Here is a 22652-nt window from a genome sequence, read left to right on the forward strand (position 1 = left end):
TTTATTATTTCCATTCTACGTGACTTTACCGAAAGAACCAAGAAGTTTGACGACGGCGTCAGGTGTTAAGGGCGGCGGGGAGACGCGCTTTGATGAGGTAGCTGTCCGATGAGGTGTTTCTCTATACCTGCGCGTTCGTTAAGTTTCGGCTCAACGTGCTTGCTGCGCATTGACTTCCTGAAGAAGCTCCCGGCCGATTGGAGCGGAACGTCGGGCGTCCCACCGAAACGGCAACGCACGTGGTTCAACCAGGAGGAGAGAGGCACGCGGCATCAACAACCGCGGGAAACCTGCACAGCAGTATGCCGAGTAGCGATGAGTATAGGGTTGCTTTTGGGATTATAGCATTTTGGGACCTTTTGATGAATTCACATTTTTTGGGTAATTTCCAAAATGTAATGATCATGTAATAGTATTACTTGCATTTGTGTTAGTATAAGCAACAGTGACGTCGCGCCCGGTGAGATAGCCCATGGCAATAAAAAAATTAACCCGTAAAAGCAAAGTTTTTCACTATAAATCCTTTATATGCGTGGCATCAGTTTTATTTTATTATTCATTTCTGTTTTTCTTGAGCAAGAGTTTCATTTTTATCACATTGGTATTTTAAATAAAATATGACATTTTTTTTTCCCTAAAAAGTGGAAAATTTTGGAAATGTTTTTTCACGAAAATAAATTGTCACGCACAACGAGTCTGTGTGCAAAATGTCAGCTCGATTGGATCACGGGAAGTGGGTTAAAAAACGACCGAAAGATTTGCACGATCGTAAGCGCGCAAGCAAGTGAACTTAATATAAAGGATTTAAAAAAAACTTCCGATGTGTTGAGGAATGGCTCAGTTTCTTACAACAAGGAGGGGGCTGGTGTGGGACCCCTTGAACCAGGTTGGTTTGTCGCCCAAAGCCACCGGGGAGGGACCACATTTCGCGCTCCGATTTCGACACGCGATTTGCTTTCGCGGGTCAAGCAAAAGCGACGCTCGTGAATTGCTCCCACGGCCGCCTCCGGGCAGATCTGCTACTTATACGTGGCCCCGTCCGTAAATTGCGCCGATGCTGGCAACAGAGGGGAAACATAAAATTAAAGCTGAAGTGAACGGTTAGAAATGTTCAGTGTTGCTGCCAACGAATTTGTAACCGCGAGACGAGAAAACGTACGACCCCGCAGCACCATCTTCGAAACCGCAATTGCCAAACGCGAGTCTATTGTGACGCACTCACCGGCCGAAAGATCTGCTTCACGTCACCTCTCGGCCGTAGCTCCCGGGCAAGGGTCACCAAGGGTCACTGGACATAAGCAGAACCAAGCCGATGTTTAGAGCCCCGAGCGGCTCAGAGGGCCCCGAATTTACGCCGAATGGGCGAGACTAACATCAGCTCGTCTTTTAATCCTAATCAATGGCCACGAGTCAATTAACCCACCATGCGGTTCGACCTTTACTCCCATCCCTATCTTTCCCGCATCTCTCTAATGCACATCTCCTCTGTTATCGCACGCCCGCGTTTATACATTTAAAGCGGGGTGGTGGTCGGCGCGAATGGGACGTATTAAAAACTTCGACTTAGGGTCCTCATTGGACCAGCACCACCAGCACTGTCTACACGACGACTGTGCTCCTCACCGCCACGCCTGAGGTTCTTTTGCGTGGCTTCATAATTACCCTTGACCTGTGCTGTCATCTCCGATATTTGGTTCGTCGATTTGGGGGGAGGGGGGGGGGTTGGGGAAGGGGGGGGGGGCACCGGATTCTGCATGTCCAAGCCAGTCATGGTTGATGTTTGGTATCTCTTCGGATGTATCCGTCCATCTCTCCATCCGTGGGCTTCGTTAATTTTTTGGACGTTTTGTCGACCACTTTGTTTCAGCGCGGCGGTGCAGCTTGGCTTCACAGTGAATAGCTGCATCTCCAGCTTATTTTTGACCAAGTAGTTCGCAACAAAACGCGATTACATCACGGCTGCAGTTGTTGCTCTTTTGTCTTGGGATTTGTTGCCCAGCCACCCGCTGTACGGGAGATTTCTGCGTTCTCTCGTTAAGCCAAAGAGGAATTTGCTTTAACCAATACACCGCTCGACCAAAACGCGTTTGCGCAAAAAAGAGAATCCTGTTGTCCTCAGATCGATGAATTCGCACGAAAATAAAAAGTCAAAACGAGAAAAAAAGCATGGGTGGTAAAAATTATAATAAAAAAAACCAAGAAGACACGGATGACAACAACAACAAAAGTTGAGAGGTCAAAAGAAATACCGGCCTTAATTCTTTCAGACGCATAAATAACAGAAGTGACCGCCGTCAAAAGGTAATCAAGTGCACAGAGAACGTGTTAGGGATAAACGCAGGCAGGCAGTGGCTGGTAGGCCATCACAGGCCCACACCTGCCTTTAAATAAGAAATTTAAACGCATCGCAAATAATCAACAATAACAACAACAACAAATGTCTGGATTTAAATGAAACCCACAATGAACAAAAATCATAATCCCGTAGAATGGTAGGCGATGGAGGACAGAACGCACGATGAAAAAAAACACCAACAACAAATCAAGGATGAAGAGCAAATGTTGTCCGCGGTCTGCGTCACTGTGAATTAAACATAAGCGCCGAACTGTGAGGAGTGGGGGGGGGGGGGGCGCTTTGAACATCCAACCCAGCTTTCGATCAGTCCTGCAGGGTCAGTGAGCCGCTTGACGAGTACACGGTTCTGTGCGCGTCTTCACTTGCGTTCCATGAATTCACCGGGTCTGCACATTTCCACGAAACGAACGCGCGTCTTTGAATACAGAAACATGGATTTTACATTGGCTTCGTTTGTTTAAAGTAACATATTTTTTTGGCTGTCACCTTTTCCATGAAAGGTGCCGATTCATTGGTGGTGATTTCTCCCCCCCACCACTCACCACCCACCCACCTGATGAGGTTTTGCAGGTATACGTGTGCCGCCACCAACACCGCCATCATCATCGTCGTGACATCACAATCGTAATCTCATCATCGTCGTCGTCGCCACCATCGTCATCATCACCGCCGCCACGAACGTCACTCTCATGCAAATGATCATAACCATCGTCATCATCATCATATGCCGCGCATCGCCACCATTGCCACCGTAATCATCATCATTTCTTGAAAATCCAACACCGACCATTACGCACTCTGACAATGAAATCAGCTGCATTGTTCGAAAACTCCAAAACAAAATAATCATCGCAATCATCATCATCATCATTATTATTATGCAGTGATAACAATAACTTAAAAAAGAAAAAGCTTTACCCGACCAACTTTGGAACGCGCACGATGCTTGAGAGGATCAAAACTGAGCACGGGAAACGAGCGCGTGGCTTTGGCGACAGAGATCCCACCCGGTGCGGCTTTTTTGATATAACGACGCGATTTCACGCGTACAATTTGGTTTCACTTGTGCACCAAACCAGCGTCACTAAAATTATAGACAGACACCCCGAACGCTACCAAAATGAATGTCACGCTGTGATTTGGAGTCACCGATCAAACATAATCCCTCTGGAGTGGGAAAATTCCATGGCCGGGTCTTCCACAGGACCTGGGGAACGTCGGGAGGAGGAACATCCCTTCCTCCCCTCTGCCCTATGAATCGCAAAGGTTTCCGTGCAAATCCTGGACCGGATTACCCTGCGGAGTTTGGTTACGGAGTTCCGATCGAAACAATATTTTTTTGTATAAAGGTGTCAGTTTTTCTACCAGTTGAAAGGGTAAAAACCTATTACTACATTTTGCCACTGGTAAAGGAGGTCTCATAGTGTAATTGTAGGGGCTTAATCCCTCCCCCCCCACCCCAAATAAATAAAGGCAAGCGACTTGCTGTGGGTTCACACACACAGCAAGTCGCACACACACACACACTACAGCTCTGACCAATCAAATGCAACTGTGCGGACATAGGGCAGAGGAGGCAACAGTTGAGGCGCTGCGGTGGCTAGGAGATGTTAACTACCTCGCCTGGTATGCAGGAGGTCGTGGGTTCGATCCCGACCCCCGACGCCTGCTGCTGTATATTTGGAGTTTGCGTCTCTCTTTCTCATCATCATCACCGTGGCTAGGAGATGTTAACTACCTCGCCTGGTATACAGGAGGTCGTGGGTTCGATCCCGACCCCCGACGCCTGTTGCTGCTGTGTATTTGGAAGTTTGCGGTGTCTCTCTCTCTGCCCGTGGCCGCGTGGATTTTTTTTTCCGGGTCCTCCGTTTTTTTCCCCTCCACGTTCAGTTAGAATCGCCGGCGCGAGTCTCAGAGTATTTGGCTGCTAGAAATTTCCCCGCGACGAGAAGCCACTTTGTTGAGCTACCACTTGTGATGGCCAGGTCGATTCTGAAAAACAGCGACATAGCCCAGCGGGGGCTTTAACTGGTCAAATTAAATAGTTTTTAGTTTTAGATTTCATAGTTGGGGGGGGGGGGGGGGGTTGCGGGGGGAGGTAGCGGTGGTGAGAGATTGCTAAATTGCCATGATTGTGTGTGTCTCTTGCCTTTGGCCAAACTTGACGTAAAGTCAGAGGTCGCAACCGGGTACCCGATACCCGTACCCTACCCGATACCCGGCTACCTGTACCCGGCCGGGTACGGGTAGCCGTTTGCGACCCTGGTGCGGCCGGGTATGGGTACGGGTAGGCCGTGAGTCACTGGTGAGTAACCGTTTGTCACTCATTTGGGGTAGGGTACGGGTAGGGAACGGGTACCCGTACCCGGCCGGGTACGGGTAAGGAATCAAAACCCGTTTGCGACCTCTGACGTAAACTCACTCTTTGCAGAAGACAGAACGGGGGGAGGGGGTCGAGATCGCTCGACCACCACGACGGTCGGGCGGTCGGGTGGCTGAGGGCTGGACAACACAGGACGAGGTCAGTTAAGAGAGACGCTTTCACATTTCACTTTGGGACATTTCCGAGGGAGGAGAGCGTCGTTACGCCGCGAGTTACAACTCAAGCAACGCGTCTTTTGGCCGCTACATTTTGTTTAGACTTTCTTGACCCCCCCCCCCATCCCTCCCCCACCTCCTCCCAAAACGGAACAGCACAAAACAAAATCAATCCATTGGCGCGCACCACAACCACTCGTTTTTCAAGCACGATTAATACAAAATGTTGAGTTTGGGGGGCGAGGGATGGAGGGCTGGTTCGGCTCCGTATTTTTACTGGTGGAGAAGTCGCAGAGTTGAACGCCTTCTTCTTAAAAACAAAAGCCATGGCCCACCCCCGCACCACGTTCGCGACCCCTCCGCGCAAGTTGAGTGGCACGAAGGCCGCCGTCTTTTTCACGATTCTCTTCCTCGTCAAAGTCTGACAGAGGCGGCGATGTCTGTGACATTGCCAATGGAGGTCACCGCCATCGGGGTGGCAACATCATCAGGTAGAGCGTCGTTTGCTTGCGAGCATTGTTGTTGTTTGTTCGTTGTTGTTGTTGTTGTTGTGTCTTCTTCTTCTTCAAAGCCTCTTCTCGCTCGTAATTAATTTTATTATTCTGAGTGTTGGGGGATGCCCCCCCCCTTCACCGAGAGCGGCCTATTGTTGAGGAGACCGCGTCTGGCGAATGAGCCCCCCACTTTCTTGCACCCCCCAACCCACTCCCTGCATCCCCCCCCACCCACCTTGCCCCCACCTCGCCCCCCACCTGTGTGGAGAGTGTCGGGAGGGAGAATTTTTCGTTGTCATGGAAATGCAAAATCTAGGCCGAGGCCTTGTCCACAGCCTCCCGAGCCTTTCCTAGAATGCAACAAGATTCCACAACAACAATAGCAACAACGAACATCTCTCTCCTCCACAACAAATCGATGGAAGTGTGTAAAATAAAAAAAAGCTGAAGCCCTTACAACAGCAAAAAACAACCCTGCTGCACGCGGTTTCTGTTTGTTTGTTTACAACGTAACGAGTTAATTTCCCGGTGGGCCCAGCGGGCGGGCCAGACATCGGTGGGCCCAGCGGGCGGCCAGACATCGTTCGCCGCCACCGCCGTCGTGCGGGCAAACAGGGCCAAGGAGCCCACAACTCAGCGAGAAGCCGCGGCTGCGCTCTCTACCACGATCGGCGAGTCGGGTCGCGGCGGTGGCGGCGGCGGGGCAGAGACAGCGGCGGCGATAACCCCATCATCTGGTGAACCACCAACCCTACCTCCGCCGCCGCCGCTGCTGCTGCTGCTGCTACCGCCTCCTCCTCCTCCTCCTCCACCTCCCTTGACCGATCCGGCCGTTTGAACGATGAGGTCAGCTGAGGGTTGTGGAGATGGTTCAACCTTGGGCTGTTGTTGTTGTTGTTGCTGATGATGACGATGTTGTTCCTTTTGTGGTTGCTGCTGCTGTTGCCGCTGCCCGCAAACGTGGTGATGGCGCTCCCAGTCCTTGTGTTGGCAGAAGGCGCCGCAGTAGCGTGCCGTGTTGCAGCCCGAGCACGTCTCGCTCGCCTTGCGGCCGCAGTTCCAGCAGCTCTGCGGGCGAGGAGACACGCGCCCTGAGTACACGAGCCTGAGTATGAGCCCGAGTACACGCCCTGAGTTAAACGCGCCCTGAGTACACATCTGCGAGCACTCCATGCGTGCGTGCTCCTCCATTACCCCCACCTGCATCTCATCCTCCCATCCTCCCCAACTCCTCCATCCTAACCACCCACCCTCTCCCCCACTCCTCGTCCACCTCATCTTCCCCTCTCCTCCTCGTCCACCTCCTCCCCCTCACTCCTAATCGCTCTCCCCCTCATCCTCCTGCTCCTCCTCCTCCCCCCTCCACTTCACCCTCCCCAACTCCCCCATCCCTCATCCTCCTCCCCAACTCCTCCATCATACCCCCCCCTCCCCCACCCCTCGTCCACCTCATCCTCCCCCAGAGGTCGCAACCGGGTACCCGATGCCCGTACCCTACCCGATACGCGGCTACCCGTACCCGGCCGGGTACGGGTACGGGTACCCGTTTGCGACCCTGGTGCGGCCGGGTAGGGGTACGGGTAGACCGTGAGTAACTGGTGAGTAACCGTTTGTCACTCATTTCCCAACGTCTTGTCTCTTCTCACAATTCAAGTTCCTAGAATCAACCCACCCGCGCCTGCAACATAGCTTCATCCCAGAGGTCGCAATCAGGTACCCAATACCCGTACCCTACCCGTACCCGGCCGGGTACGGGTAGGGTACGGGTATGGCCGGGTACGGGTACCCATTTGCGACCCTGGTGCGGCCGGGTACGGGTAAGGAATCCAAACCCGTTTGCGACCTCTGTCATCCCCTCTCCTCCTCGTCCACCTCCTCACCTCGCTGGAGTCATCCTGCCGCGCCACGATGGCGATGGCGTCGCTGGCCGCCTGCCGCTTGGCATCTGCGAGCGCCCGCTCCATGCGTGCGCGCTCCCCCTCGATGGTGCTGCGCGCCTGCCTCTCGGCGTCCGACACGGCCTTCTGCAGCTCCGACATGGCCCGCCGCTTCACATCGTTCACCGCCTCCTCTGCCCGGCGCACGCGGGGAGAAATAATCGTCGTCGTCGTCATCGTCGCAGCCATCGCCGTTGTCGTCGTCGTTATCGCCGTCGTCGTCACTGTCATCGTTGTTTACATTGTCATCGTTGTCATCACCATCGCCGTTGTCACCGCTGTTCTTCGCGTGGCTGATGTTGATATCTGTGATTCTACACCGAGGTGGTTAACGAGCCAGGCGATTAAATCAGGAGTAGCGGCAGAGTGCTGTATCATTGCCGTGATGGTCCCTCCTACATATCTGTGAATCACCACTGTGATGATCCTTCCTTCATATCTGTGAATCATCGCTGTGATGAATCCTCTTACATATCTGTGAATCATCGCTGTGATGATTCCTCCTACGTATCTGTGAATCATCACTGCGATGATCCCTCCTTCGTATTTGCGAATCGGGGCATTGAGTATCTGTAGTTCGTTCCGTGGTTCTGCTCTGGGTGGTGACCACAATCGCCGCACACTGCCCGGAGAGTTCGTAATTTAGCATTTTTGCATCAGCAGCATCATCATCATCATTGTCATCAAGTTATCTGTACCATCTGCTGCAATGCTTTGTGTGCAGTGGATGATGTAGTGTAGGGTTTGTGGCCCAGAAGTTTCATGGTGCAAGATGGGAGCCAGGAATCTTTAGCATCGTCTGGTTTTCATATGCCCATTGAGAGCCTACGTAGGAAATCCACAAGCTCTTGTTTACGCTCTCAGATTAGCCCGCAAATGTCCTCACCTGCTTTTCTCCAGATATCTTCGGGCATGTAGCGCGTTCCTGGCCTCGACAAGAATTCCTGGTGCGTGTCTGAAATGAAGCGATGAGATGATACCTTAAAATCAAATCAAAGCTGTCGTACACTACGCGGCCGGTCTAGTTTCACAGTAACGGGGGCGATCCTGCTGTGTGATCTACCAGTTGAGTAATTTACGGTGTTATATATTTAAAAAAAGGATATTTTTGACCCTGACGCTTGTGGTCCGTGACGGCCCGCTCCTTTGCCAAATTATGTCACGGGATCTTTACCGTCCACTGTGGTGCGGCGGACGGCACCCTGTTTAGTGTTCATCATTCACAAACCCACGGCATTAACCTGCGAGGAATAAAACCGCGGCAACCAGCGGCTAGACGTGCCACCACCCTGGTGCCGTGTTCAACTTGTGCCGTACAGGGTCTGCTACCGTTGTGGGGGGGGGGGGGGGGGGGGGGCTGGTGGTCACCTAGGTTGAGATGTTAATTCCGCTCTGCGCACGATAGAAAGGCAAGCCTCCTCCGCCAGTCTTATTTCCCAAGAGCCTCTCTGATGCAGTTCTACGAGATCCGCTTCTACGGCACCGGTCGCTTCCGACTCACCCAGCAGAAGCAGCGACGCCGTCGACGCCAGCCCGCCCGACGGGACGGCTGCCACCACCGGCGCCAGCTGCTGCAGCTGCTGCTGCTTGGAAATCCCGGACACGGAGCCGAGCGTGGAGCCGGAGCCTCCGACCGCGACGTGGCCCAGGCCGTTCTTCTTGCCGATGGGGCCGGCGCTGGCGCTGGCGCCGGGAGGGTCGGCGGCCTCCTCGGAGCAGCAGCGGCGGACCCAGCGCGCCAGCTCCTGCCGGTCGGTCTCCTGGCAGCGGCGGAGGACGGAGATGGCGCGCCGCGTCTTCTCCACCATCTCGAGGATGCAGGAGAGTAGCTGTAGGCGGGTCGGTGGGTGGGACGGAGGGAGTCGTTAATTTGGGAGCGGTACGCGTGTTCCAAGTATCGTGGAAACAAGGAGGTAGTGTTGAAGGTGTAGCGGGGTGTGTGGGTCTCCAACTGCGACTCGCCCATACCGACTAATACACATTCACCCATCGATACCCACCCATGCCCCTTACCCATCCACGCGCCCATACCCACCCATGCCCACCCACCGACCCATACCCACCCATGCTCATCCACGCATCAGTACCCATCCACCAATACCCACCTACTCGCCCATACCCATCTACTCACCCACTAATACCCACCCACCCATAATGCACTCAACCACCCACCCACCCACCCGCACTCACCCACCCACCCTCCATGCTTACGTGGTCGAGGTGTTTCCACTCCTCGGCCCACTCACGCTCCGTCAAGCGGTGGTCGATCACCTCTTCGGGACGTGACACGGGCAGGGCTGGCGGAGAGAGAGAGATGGAGGAGGAAATGTGAATGGGGTCATGGCTGCCCTCATTGACCTTTGACCCCGATCATCTGTATTTGCGACTCGCGAGGCGGCAAGTTGAGACGCCATTTTTTTTTATGGCAGAGACTTTAGAGAGCGTTTAGTTTCGTATGCATGTATATTGAACTTCTTTCGCACCATATGCAGCCAACCGTGCGATTTGGAGGTGCGGGGAAGGACAGTTACGCGGCTTTATAGTTTAACGTTATAATTAATATCAGGAAGCTGCTGATGTAGACCAGCATAGCCCGTTCATCCCCCGGTAGACATATCTCCGAAGCAAATACCTTATCTTCCAGAATATGTGTTTCGTGATAATTGTTCGGAATCATCTCCCGGAAGACGTCTCTCCCCATTGTAAAAGCAGCGCGTTCACAACCATGATCAGAATCTTTATTTAAACTGCCGGAGAAGGCAGAATTCGATGAGCTATGAAGCTTTTTATCACCGATGTCCAGTATGGGCACGGGGTTAGCAAGTAACAATGTAACCATGCGGAGGTCAGCTCTGCCTAACCAGTACCATGATCTCCCGATTACAAGACACTCTTTCCTTTTCTCAAAACAAACCCCCCAAAGCTCGCTTGGGGCTTTGTCGGTGTCTTACTTCCCCGGAGCGTCTATAATCCAGAGAATACGTCAGCGGCGGCGGCAGCGCTGTCACCAACCAACGCGGGAGCTACTGTCGGGTTGCAACGGTTGCTAGGAGATGTTAACTACCTTGCCTGGTATACAGGAGGTCGTGGGTTCAATCCGGAACCTGCTGCTGTATATTTGGAGTTTGTGTGTCTCTCTCATCATCATCACGGTGGCTAGGAGATGTTAACTACCTTGCCTGGTATACAGGAGGTCGTGGGTTCAATCCGGAACCTGCTGCTGTATATTTGGAGTTTGTGTGTCTCTCTCATCATCATCACGGTGGCTAGGAGATGTTAACTACCTTGCCTGGTATACAGGAGGTCGTGGGTTCAATCCGGAACCGGATGCTTGTATATTTGGAGCTTTCATGTGCATGTTCTCTCTCTCCCTGAGGTCGCAAGGATTTTTCTCCGGGTCTCCGATTTTTCCCTCCACATTTGGAATCAACATCGTGATGATAAGCCACTTCGTTAAGTTAATATTCGTGACAGCCAGGTCGCTTCTGAAAAAGATCTGTAAAGCTCTGTGGGCCTTGCCTGGTAAAATTTTTGTTTTATAGTTTAGACATCCTCACCTAGCGAGTGGTGCCGCTCCCGGTGCTCCCGCATCTCGCACGCCGCGTCCCGGTAGAGCCCGGACGGCGAGGCCGCCATGGCCGCCCCTCCGTGCGGGATGTTGTGTGCCGCCCTCCCTCCGTGCGCCATCTCCTCCGCCCGTCTGTGGTGCCCACCGCTGCCGCCGCCCAGCGAGTACAACGTCGCCGGCTGAGACAGCCCCACCACCGCCGACTGGCCGTGGACCCCTCCGCTCGACGCCGGGCGCTGCGCCGTCGACCCCGCGACCCCCTGCGCCGCCGCCGCCGCCGCCGCCGCCACTCGGGGCTAACGGAGGAGCCAGCGGAGAGGCCAGAGCGGCCAGGGCATTGTGGGAGGAAGCGGCCGAGCCGTTGAGAGGCGGCCCGTTGCCGCCGCCCGCCGCCGATGGACGGCGGTGGGGGAGCGAGCGGAGGGCACAGGCGTTTGCTGCTCGGCGCGTCGTGGCCCAGCCCATTCTCCCGGCTGCCCCTGTGGTGGAGGGCGGCAATGGGGAAGGGGGGGGCAGCAGTTAGTTGGGCGCAGGCGGGCAGCGACGACGGCGCGGGCGCAAGAGACGCCCGCCAAAGCGCCGACCGAATTGCTCCTCGCCTTCACGGTGGATGGTGTAACGGCGTGCCTGAGGCACCGCGGTAGCGAGATGTTAACTCCCTCGCCTGGTATGCAGGAGGTCCTGGGTTCGATCCCGATCCTGATGCCTGTACATTTGGGGTTTGTGTGTCTCTGTCCCCGTGGTCCCGCGGATTTTATCTCCGTGTCCTCCGGTTTTTCCTCTCCATATTGAGAATCGACATGCGTTTTAGAGTATTTGACTGCTGTATATTTTCACTTGATAAGCCACTTCGTTGAGCTATCATTTGTGGCCAGGTCACTTCTAAAAAGAGCTGCATAGCTCAGTGGGCCTTACCTGGTTAGTTTAGTTATAGCACCATTGGTACCTCATTTGCCAGTAAAAAATATGATAATTGTTTTTTACCCTTTTATCTGGCGTCATCTGGTCCAACCCATGTGAGACTTGGCTCTAAGGAAAGCTGTCTCGGGTGTGGACCAATCAACTTCAAGGACAGTGCATACATTATCAGAGTTATGTTTTTTGTTTGCATTATGACTGCAGGTATTGTGGTCTATGCAAACATGACTCCTCGTAAAAAAGGTGTCAGTTTTGTTGCCAGATAGAAGGGTAAAAAACCAAAGATCATAGTTATAGCACGTGTCCTCGTAATTCCAAGCGCGCGCCTCGCCACACTTCTCTGCGCACTTCTGAGCTTTTGTTCAGCTTTCTCAGACAATGTCCATGCTCATAATGATAATATACGAAGCTTACACCTGTGGCCAATTATGCAAATTCACTACTGGATAATTCTGACAATAATGATGTCAACTTGTAACGCCGCACTGCCGACACACAGTATCTGCTCCTCCGCTCTCGTAGATAAAAGGCGACTCAAAGGCACCACGAGGAGGAGGAACCACCGGACGGGCGGGGAAGGCAGCAGCAGCAGCCACCCAATGAGGAACCGGCGCTACCAACAATTGCCCAAGTTCTGCAGTCCACGATACATTCAGGTGTTATCAACCAATTAATTTTGAGAGAGGAAGACACAAAGGCGTGAAGAGGAACCACAGACTATCGGGGATGGCAGCAGCAGCCAAGCAATGAGGAGCCGGTGTTATCAACAATTTCCCAAGCTCTGCAGTCCTCTATACGTAGTCCTCTATGCATTAGTATAGAGGACTATACTCATGTATAAATCCGGCGATGCATGACCGCCCAGAGGACAGAAGATGCCACCAGCCGAATCATCGTCTGGATGACTCACCCCAACCCTCCCACCCTCACCTGTCCCCCAATCCTCACCTGCCCCCTCGCCCTCACACCTGTCACTCGTCCTCCCACACTCACCTGTCACTCAGGCTCCTCTTCCCATTCTCGTTGACCTCCAGTAGAGGCTCGGCAGAGTCGAAAGGTGACACGGTGACTGCTGCTGATGCTGTTGCTGGTGGTGGTGGTGCTGCTGCTGCTGCTGGTGGTGGTGGTGTGGCATCGTTGCGGTCCCGTGGTGCGGTGGGTGGTGCTGGTGGTGGTGCTGCTGGTGGTGCTGCTGGTGGTGCTGGTGGTGGTGCTGGTGGTGGTGGTTGTGAGATCCCGCCATCGTGCCGCCACCGTGGGACGAGGTTCCCGCGCCGGGCGCTAGCGGCGCAGCAGGAGGAGCAGGAGGGATGCCCACGTCAAGGAGCAGGAACTGGTTCTGCGCCAGGTATTGAGCCGGAGACAGTTTGGCGGTTCGCGCGCATTGCAGCAGCTCGCGCTGGAGGAGAGGCAGATTGGCCTGCGCGCGCGCGCACGCGCACACCCACGCGCCGATAGACAAATGTTACACCACCAGTCTGGTGGCTCCACGTTATTTTGACGCGCATCTCCCCAATGCTCTTGTGCGACACAGAGAAAGCACTGCGTTGGCCCATGATGACTTCCAAAAGGATCGGGTGGGATTTTTAGTGTGCACTCCACCGCGTTGCACGCCACCACGTGCACTCCTCAGCGCGTGCACACCTCAGACAGCGCGTGCACACCACCACGTGCAACATCGCAATATTCCAAGATCGGACACCACGCCACGCCGTGTCTGGCGACGTCCAGCGCCGATCACGTGTCCGGGAGGGGCGTGGTCCAAGCGCGCTGTCACTCTGTCCACGTGCCGTTTAATCCTGCCTAGCTTACAATGTTAATTTGGTGAGGGGGTCTTATTGAATTATTCCTTTAGACATTGTGCCACAGAAAGACAAATGTAGGGATACATGTTGAACTTATTTCGCACCGTACGTAGCCAACCGTGCCCATCGGAGGACAAGAAATGATAACGAGCTGACTCATCGCGTGGCAAATTCATAGCAGTCAAATACTCGAAACGCATGTCTGTAAACACGGAAGGAAAAACTTGATTTACGCAGAGGAAAACCAACGTGGTCATGGGGAGAACACGCAAACTCAATTTAACAGGCATCGTCAGGGTCGGGATCGAACTCAGAACCTCCTGCATACCAGGCGAGGTAGTTAACACCATGCCACCATGGACCCCCTTAGTATAGCCTCAACAGACTGTTGGGGCAAGTGCTGTTAGTGAATAGCAGCACCTTTGATGGCCGGCACGGCACACGAGGTGGTGGGTCCCAAGCCAGAAATCACCACGCCCGGACGCCTGGGGTGTATAAACATCAGCGCTGATGTTAATACACCCCACCAGGTACACATTTGAGGCTGAGTCGACCTAGAGCAGACCCAGAACCGGCTAAGATAATTGTCACGGGGCGATCGTGGCCGTGAGCGGCACTTGAACACGGCTCTCGCCGGGTTCGCAGCGCACGCAGCGCGCTAACCGCTGCGCCACCGCTCCCCCGTAACATCTCATTTGAAGACAAAGTCAAAGACGCCCCATATAGCTTGGAACAGCTTGTTGGGGCAAGTGCAGTTAGCGGACACCTACGAAGGCCAGAACGGATGACGAGAGGGTGGGTGTTCAGCACCACCACGGTCGCCACCTTTGTCTTCCTAGTGACAACTCTTTGTACACATCGCACTTGGCTGAGTCGACCTAGGAGAGGCCCGGGACTGCTTTAGATAATCATCAGTAAAGTTGGGCCGTGAGCGGGAATCGAACACGGGTCTAGCCGGGTTCGTAGCACACGCAGAGCGCTAACCGCTGCACCACGCCTCCCCCGTAATGTCTCTTGTATAAGACACGCGCGCTAACACACGTTTTCTCACCCCTAATACAATAGAAAGTGGCAAAGAAAAAGATAACATTTCAATGATAACCGGTACTGGCAGTCGGAGCGTTGATAATAATAATAACAACGATAACCTGGACGCTATGCGGAGCGAGTTGAGAAAGCTCACCTCGCTCCGGCAGAGTTTGCCGAACACGTGTTTCTGATTTATCTCCGATTTTATATTTTGCAGACGCGCCTGACCCTCCTCGGGCTACGGAACCCAGGAACACATGTCCCTCTCGGCAGCGCCAAAGCAAACACAGTTCATGTGTGCTGGTGGTTGTGGTGGTGGTTGTGCTGGTGGTTGTGGTGGTGGTTGGACTTGGGGAGCGGTGGTGCAGCGGTTAGCGCGTTGCGCTACGAACCCGGCGACATGCTCACGGCCAAAATCAGTGGCGATTATCTGAACCGGTCCTTGGCAATCCCCTAGGTCGACTCAGCCTCAAATGAGTACCTGTTGCGGTGTGTAAATATCGCCATCCTCTCATGTGCCACATGGGTTGGACCAGATGACGCCAAAAGACTAGGCTCTAAGGAAAGCTGTCTCGGGTGTGGACCAGTCAACTTCAAGGACAGTGCACATTATCAGAGTTATGTCTTTTGTTGGCATTATGACTGCAGGTATTGCGGTCTATGCAAACATGACTCCTTGTAAAAAGGTGTCAGTTTTGTTGCCAGATAGAAGGGTAAAAAACCAATTATCATATTTTTACTGGCAAATGAGGTTCCCATAATATATAAAGTTGTTCACCGTTTTGCATAATGTATGCAAATCGCATCTCAAAACAATCTCGTAGGGTTAATCTTGATTTGAAGCTTTCGTGACTGCAGGAATCCATACTCTGTGGTTCTTTCGATAAAGTCCCGTGGATAGAAAATTCATAGATCACAACGTTTCGATCGCAACGCAAGCGATCGTCATCGGGTGACACAAACACAGCAACTGCTGACGCAACTGCTGACGTAGCAGTTGGCCTGCTGTGTTTGTGTCACCTGATGACGGTTGCTTGTGTTGCGATCGAAACGTCGTAATCTATTCTCTTGGGGTTAGTCACGCGCTGGGCAGCTTTCGCACAGAGGGCGAGAGTTGGCACCATGGACATGCGCTTGGCAAGTGCGGCCAGAACCGGCGCTCTACGAACAATTGCCCGAGTTCTGCCGTCCCTGCATTGGGGGTTCGATGTTTGCCCAACCCCATTCACGAGCTGTGCATTACGCGTAGACGCGAGAGTGAGCGCGCTTGTATGATCTCTTAGCCATATCTACGAAATATGTTTGGGGTGAGGGCGGGGAATGGGGTGGAAGCTGGCTGAACAAAGACAAAGATCACCCGTATAGCCTCAACAGATTTTTTTTTCGGGGGCAAGTGCTGTTAGCGAGCAGCACCTGCGAGGGCGTGTTTACTGCGCACCGCACCAGCTCGAGTAGTTATTTTGAGGCCGAGTCGACCTAGGGGAGGCCCAGCACCGGGTCAAATCGGGTAGGGGAAGCAAACACGCCAGTGGGCCGGCTGGGCACAACCCATGGGGGCTAACATCGCCTCCCTCCCTTCCTGGCTACCTTCCTCTCCTACCCCCATCCCTCCCTACCTCACTCCAACCCTCCCTCCCTCCCTCCCCTACCTCCCTCTCCTACCTCCCTCTCCTACCCCCCTCCCCTCCCTCCCTCCCTCCCCTCCCTCCCCTACCTCCCTCTCCTACCCCCCTCTCCTACCCCCCTCCCCTCCCTACCTCCCCTCCCTCCCCTCCCTCTCCTCTCTCCCTCCCTCCATACCTCCCTCCCTACCTCCCTCCAACCCTCCCTCCCCTCCCTCCTTCCCTCCCTACCTACCTACCTCCCCTCCCTCCCTACCTACCTCCCTACCTCCAACCCTCCCTCCCCTCCAACCCCCCCTCCCTACCTCCCTCCTCTCCCTCCCTCTCCTCCCTCCCCTCCCTCCCTCCCTTCCCTCCCTCCCTACCTCCCCTCCTCCCCTACCTCCTCCTCCCCTCCCTCCCTCCCTCCCTCCCTCCTCCCCTCCCCTCCCCCCCCCCCCGTTCCCTACCTCTCCTCCCTCTCCTCCTCTCCCCCCCTCCTCCCTCCCTCCCTCCCTCCCTCCCTCCCTCCCTCCCTCCCTCCCTCCCTCCCTCCCTCCCCTCCCTCCCTCCCTCCCCTCCCCCCCTCCCTCCCTCCCCTCCCCCCCTCCCTCCCCTCCTCCCCTCCCTCCTCCCCTCCCCTCCCCTCCCCTCCCTCCCTCCCTACCTCCCTCCTTCCCTACTTCCCCTCCCCCCCTCCCTCCCCTCCCTCCCTCCCTCCCCCCCTCCCTACCTCCCCTCCACCCCCCTCCCTCCCCTCCCGTGTATCCCCCCAGAGCAAGGAATTCGCGACTCGCTGCTGCTGCTGCTGCGACGAGCGTCTGGACTGCGTTAGCGCGCCGCGGCCCCGGCGGTAATTAGGCGATGGGGTGGGGGGCGGTGTGGGAAGGGCGCTCTGGGTTCCACCGAGGCTGTCCAGCTAAACATCTGGTTCATTGCAAACGCTGTCGTTTCTAAGAATCATGTCCCGTGGATCTGGGAGGGTGGGGAGGGTAGCGGTGGTGAGGGTGGGGGGCGTTCGTGTCTGCGTCGTCGCTGGATACCCAACATCCACCCCCCTTCGTGTGCCACAGGCCACAGTGACGGGCTTCGAAGGTGCTACTCGCTAACAGCACTTGCCCCAACAGTCTGTTCAAGGTTATTCGGGTGGGGGGGGGGTCTTTGTCTTTGCGTGTGAGCGCACGCGTGTGTGTGTGTTTGTGTGTGTGCACGTGTGTGCGTGCGTGTGTTTGCGTGTAAGTGCACGTGTGTGTGTGTGTTTGTGTGAGTGCACACGTGTGTATGTGTTTGTGTGTGAGCGCATGCGTGTGTGTGTGTTTGCGAGTGAGCGTACGTGTGTGTGTGTTTGCGTGAGTGCATGCGTGTGTGTTTGTGTGAGTGCACGCGTGTGTGTGTTTGCGTGTGAGCGCATGCGTGTGTGTGTGTTTGCGAGTGAGCGTACGTGTGTGTGTGTGTTTGCGTGAGTGCATGCGTGTGTATGTGTGTGTGTTTGCGTGTGAACGCACGCGTGTGTGCGTGTTTGCGTGTGAACGCGTGCGTGTGTATGTGTGTGTGTTTGCGTGTGAACGCACGCGTGTGTGCGTGTTTGCGTGTGAACGCGTGCGTGTGTGTTTACGTGTGAGTGCACACGTGTGTATGTGTTTGTGTGAGTGCACGCGTGTGTGTGTGTTTGCGTGTGAACGCACGCGTGTGTGCGTGTTTGCGTGTGAACGCGTGCGTGTGTGTTTACGTGTGAGTGCACACGTGTGTATGTGTTTGTGTGAGTGCACGCGTGTGTGTGTGTTTGCGTGTGAACGCACGCGTGTGTGTGTCTGTTTGCGTGTGAATGCACGTGTGCCTGTGTGTTTGCTTGTGAACGCACGTGTGTGTGTGAGTACATGCGTGTGTGTGTGTGTTTGCGTGTGAACGTACGTGTGTGTGTGTGTTTGCGTGTGAGTGCACGTCTGTGTGTGTGTTTGCATGCAACGACAATCTGTTAAGGCTATACGGGGGATCTTTGTCTTTATTTGCATGCATGTGAGCGCGCAGCCTGTGTGTGCGTGTGTGTGTGCGTGTGAGTCCGCTGTGTGCGTGTGTGCACGTGTGTGTGTGTGCGTGTGTGTGCACATCTGTGTGTTTGCGTGCGAGTGCAAACTGCCCCAACAGTCTGTTACAGGCTATACGGGGGATCTTTGTAGGGAGCGGTGGTGCAGCGGTTAGCGCTACGCTGCGCTACGAACCTGGCGACCCGCTCACGGCCAAAATCAGTGGCGATTATCTGAACCGGTCCTGGGCCTCCCCTTGGTCGACTCAGCCTCAAATGAGTACCTGGTGCGGTGTGTAAACATCGCCACTTGGGAGACAAAGGCGGCCGGGCGTGGTGCTGGCCACCCACCCCCTCGTGTGCCGTGCCGGCCTTCATAGGTGCTCGCTAACAGCACTTGCCTCAACAGTCTGTTATAGGCTATACGAGGGATCTTTGTCTTTGCTTGCATGAATGCGGGTGCCCGTGTGCGTGTGTGTGTTTGCGTGAATGTGAGCCTACGCGTGTGAGTGCACGTCTGTGTGTGTGTGCACTGTATGTGTGCCGTGTATGTGCGCAGACGAGCCTAGACCAGAGTCGAATCTGGAAGCAATTTACAATTTACAAAAATAAAAAAAGAAACGCAAACCTCAAGCTGGGCTGCAGGATGAGGTGTGGTCTTCAAATATAAACAATAGCTACGAGAAAACAAACCCAACCGTGCATTTATATATATACGTGTGTGGCTTACCGTTGCCTATATAATTTTACTATTACAACTATGAACACGTCTTTTTTTTACTTTATCAGGTAAGGCCCACTGAGCTGTATATATACATAGCTATTACTGGTTGGAACCTCCTGGTTACACCAGCCCACAGGGGATTATTGTGTCCGTCCGTCGTGCAGGGAGGGGCTGGGTGGTGAGGGGCTGGGTGGGGAGATTACGGAGGGGCTGGGTGGGAAGGGTGGGGCTGGGTGGGGGTGGGAGGGGTGGGGCTGGGTGGGGAGGGGCTGGTCACCCCGTGGTGCCCTTATAAAACTCAACGTTTAACCTACTCACGCCGGCTTGTGCCCGCCCTCACAGTCAGCCAATATTTGCGGAATACAGCACGCCGCCGTTGACCCTGGCCATTGACCGAGCAACCCAACGTTCCTACCAGCTCTCTCCGCAGGAATGTGTTTGTTTTTCAGAAGCGACCTGGATATCACACGCACGAGACTGTTCAACAGCGTGGCTTACCAACGTGGAAATGTGCGGCTCCGATTAGCGTGGTTGGTCAGCTGCGTACGGTGCGAAAGAAGTTTCGACATTCGTGCAGTAAGTGGGTGGACGCTAGTATTGTGTGAATCGGAATCGGAATCGGCGGCATGTTGAACACTGTTTTTACGTGATCTGACCTAACGCAAAAACGAAACCTCTATGATGGATCTTACAGAATCGAAATATGTACAGGAATACATTGTCCTACTTTCGTCTGATTAGGGACCAGAGCAGGGACGAATGTTAAAGCGGAGCCTTGAGTTACCCTTGCTCGTTAAGTTTGACTATGCCAAGCTCTTCTTGCAAATTGAAAACCTCATGGGTTCTCTTAGCTTTGCTATTACCACACTAAGGACCCATTATGAATATATCCAAGCACAAAAATAAGTATTTTACAGTAATCACAAAAATGAGCACAGTATGAATACTGTGCACGTGTTTTATAACCACGAAAAAAACTATGAAGACTGTAGTATTATACTGTTATCACAAACATGACGATGAATTGTTCACCGTATAATCACAGAAATAAGTACAGTATTATCAACACGTGAACACACACACACACATACAAGAGATGCTGCTCACTGAGCGACTTCTACTCAAAGACTGAACGAACAAGACGTCGCGTGGCGCGAATCGTCGTGGAAGGTTTGGGGATGAAATCGGACGAAAGGGGAGAGCCACGTGGACGAAATTTGAAATGTGGTCACCGTTGAAAACGGCGAAGCGACGAAAGTCAAGGTGTCGCCGTGTACTGGAGGAATCCGATGAGCTATGAAGCTCTTTGGCATCGATTCCTATTGGTTGAGGGGGGGGGGTCATGGCTTTGCAACACCGCATTGCATGATTTTCAGGGCAATCAAAACGGATCTCATTTAGCGTCGCAAACTTATCGCGATCGGCATCGTCTCCTCCCCACTCTCTCCTCTGTCCAGCAGGAGAATCACCTTCGCTGGGAGGTGGTGGTGGTTGGTGGTGGTTGGTGGATGGTGGTGGTGGTTGGTGGTGATGGTTGGTGGTGGTTGGTGGTGGTGGTGGTGGTTGGTGGTTGGTGGTGGTTGGTGGATGGTGGTGGTGGTTGGTGGTGATGGTTGGTGGTTGGTGGTGGTGGTGGTGGTGGTTGGTGGTGGTGGTGGTGGTTGGTGGTGGTTGGTGGTTGGTGGTGGTGGTTGGTGGTGGTGGTTGGTGGTGGTGGTTGGTGGTGATGGTTGGTGGTTGGTGGTGGTGGTTGGTGGTTGGTGGTGGTTGGTGGATGGTGGTGGTGGTTGGTGGTGATGGTTGGTGGTTGGTGGTGGTGGTGGTGGTTGGTGGTGGTGGTGGTGGTTGGTGGTGGTGGTGGTGGTTGGTGGTTGGTGGTGGTGGTTGGTGGTGGTGGTTGGTGGTGGTGGTTGGTGGTGATGGTTGGTGGTGGTTGGTGGCAGTTGGTGGTGGTTGGTGGTGGTGGTGGTAGTTGGTGGTGGTGGTGGTAGTTGGTGGTGATGGTTGGTGGTTGGTGGTGGTGGTGGTTGGTGGTTGGTGGTGGTGGTGGTTGGTGGTGGTGGTTGGTGGTGGTGGTGGTGGTTGGTGGTGGTTGTTGGTGGTGGTTGGTGGTGGTTGGTGGTGGTGGTTGGTGGTGGTTGGTGGATGGTGGTGGTTGGTGGTGATGGTTGGTGGTGGTGGTGGTGGCTGGTGGTGGTGGTTGGTGGTGGTGGTTGGTGGTGGGTGGTAGTGGTTGGTGGTGGTGGTGGTTGGTGGTGGTTGGTGGTGGTGGTTGGTGGTGGTTGGTGGTGGTGGTTGGTGGTTGGTGGTGGTTGGTGGTAGTGGCTGGTGGTGGTTGGTGGTTGGTGGTGGTGGTTGGTGGTAGTGGCTGAGCAAATGCTCCCGGCGATGTGCGAGAAGGGGTTTGACCTCGGAGGTCACGCGGGTCACCATCCTGAGCTGTGGCACGAGGAAGCGATGTTCAAGTGGATTACAGCCACGGGTGTACTTGCGTCTGATCACTGAACGATAGCCATCGTGATATTAATCGCCTATGACAATATACAGGACGTGTGTGCGTGTGTGTGCCTATAGTACAAGCAGGACATATACTCAGCTCCTTCCTGTGGTGGACGCTGTCTGTGGTGGATACTGCTCGTGGTGGACAATTCATCTTCTTTCGTATGCCTGATGTAGATGCAGAGCTTCAACTGCAATGGCACGTTCAGGTGGTCAAGCGTCAGGGCTAGCGGAGTGAATGGCTGTGATGTCTCCTCCATGTTTGTGGATTGGGGCATTGCGTCGTCACATGAGGGTTGCGATGAGGCCTCGAGTGACGGACACAGGAGGCATCGCCACGGTGGCTAGGAGATGTTGACTACCTCGCCTGGTGTGCAGGAGGTTGTGGGTTCGATCCCGACCCTGACGACGTCTGCTGTATATTTGGAATTTGCGTGTCTCTCATCATCATCACGGTTGCTAGGAGATGTTAACTACCTCGCCTGGTGTGCAGGAGGTTGTGGGTTTCGTTCCCGACCCTGACGACGTCTGCTGTATATTTGGAGTTTGCGTGTCTCTCTTTCTCTCATCATCATCATCATCATCACGGTGGCTAGGAGATGTTAACCACCTCGCCTGGTATACAGGAGGTCGTGGGTTCGATCCCGACCCTGACGACGCCTGCTGCTGTATATTTGGAGTTTGCGTGTCTCTCTCTCATCATCATCATCACGGTGGCTAGGAGATGTTAACTACCTCGCCTGGTATACAGGAGGAGGTCCTGGGTTCGATCCCGAATCTGACGACGCCTGCTGCTGTATATTTGGAGTCTGCGTGCGTCTCTCTCTCTCTCTCCCCGTGGTCGCGTGGATTTTTGTCCGGGTCCTACGTTTTTTTCCCACCACGCGTTTCGGGAGTTATTTATTTGCCTGCTGCTATAAATGTCCACGCGGATGATGCTGATGATGATGATGATCCGCCACTTTGTGGAGCTGCTGTCATTTGTAGCAGGTGAGGCTTGCTCACCTGCTACAGATAATAACCATTGATTATTTATTTAAAAACGAAACGAATAACTATTTATTTGAATGTGAAATAAAAGAATAATAAAATAAATAACGAAATTTCCAGCATATGCCGCGCAGTGCGAGCGGCATCACGGCGACTCGCAGCTTGAGAAC

The 22652-nt window shown here is 54.1% G+C and overlaps 1 protein-coding gene across 1 annotated transcript in view; it reads right to left on the reverse strand.

The window, feature by feature from the left end:
* Positions 1-5624: 5624 nt before the first annotated feature.
* LOC144736807 (uncharacterized) overlaps positions 5625-22652 on the reverse strand; it is a 29328-nt gene continuing 12300 nt past the window's right edge. The window contains exons 4-10 of the mRNA XM_078619450.1: positions 12815-13231; positions 10883-11189; positions 9537-9622; positions 8827-9154; positions 8212-8280; positions 7269-7459; positions 5625-6456 (exon numbers count right to left, since the gene is read on the reverse strand). Of these exons, the coding sequence (XP_078475576.1) occupies positions 6022-6456; positions 7269-7459; positions 8212-8280; positions 8827-9154; positions 9537-9622; positions 10883-11189; positions 12815-13231 (1833 nt within the window). The 3' untranslated portion in view covers positions 5625-6021. The remainder of the gene's footprint in view (positions 6457-7268; positions 7460-8211; positions 8281-8826; positions 9155-9536; positions 9623-10882; positions 11190-12814; positions 13232-22652) is intronic.

Source organism: Lampetra planeri, chromosome 63 (assembly GCF_965212315.1).
Source record: "Lampetra planeri chromosome 63, kcLamPlan1.2.h2, whole genome shotgun sequence".
Classification (NCBI taxonomy): Eukaryota; Metazoa; Chordata; class Hyperoartia; order Petromyzontiformes; family Petromyzontidae; genus Lampetra; species Lampetra planeri.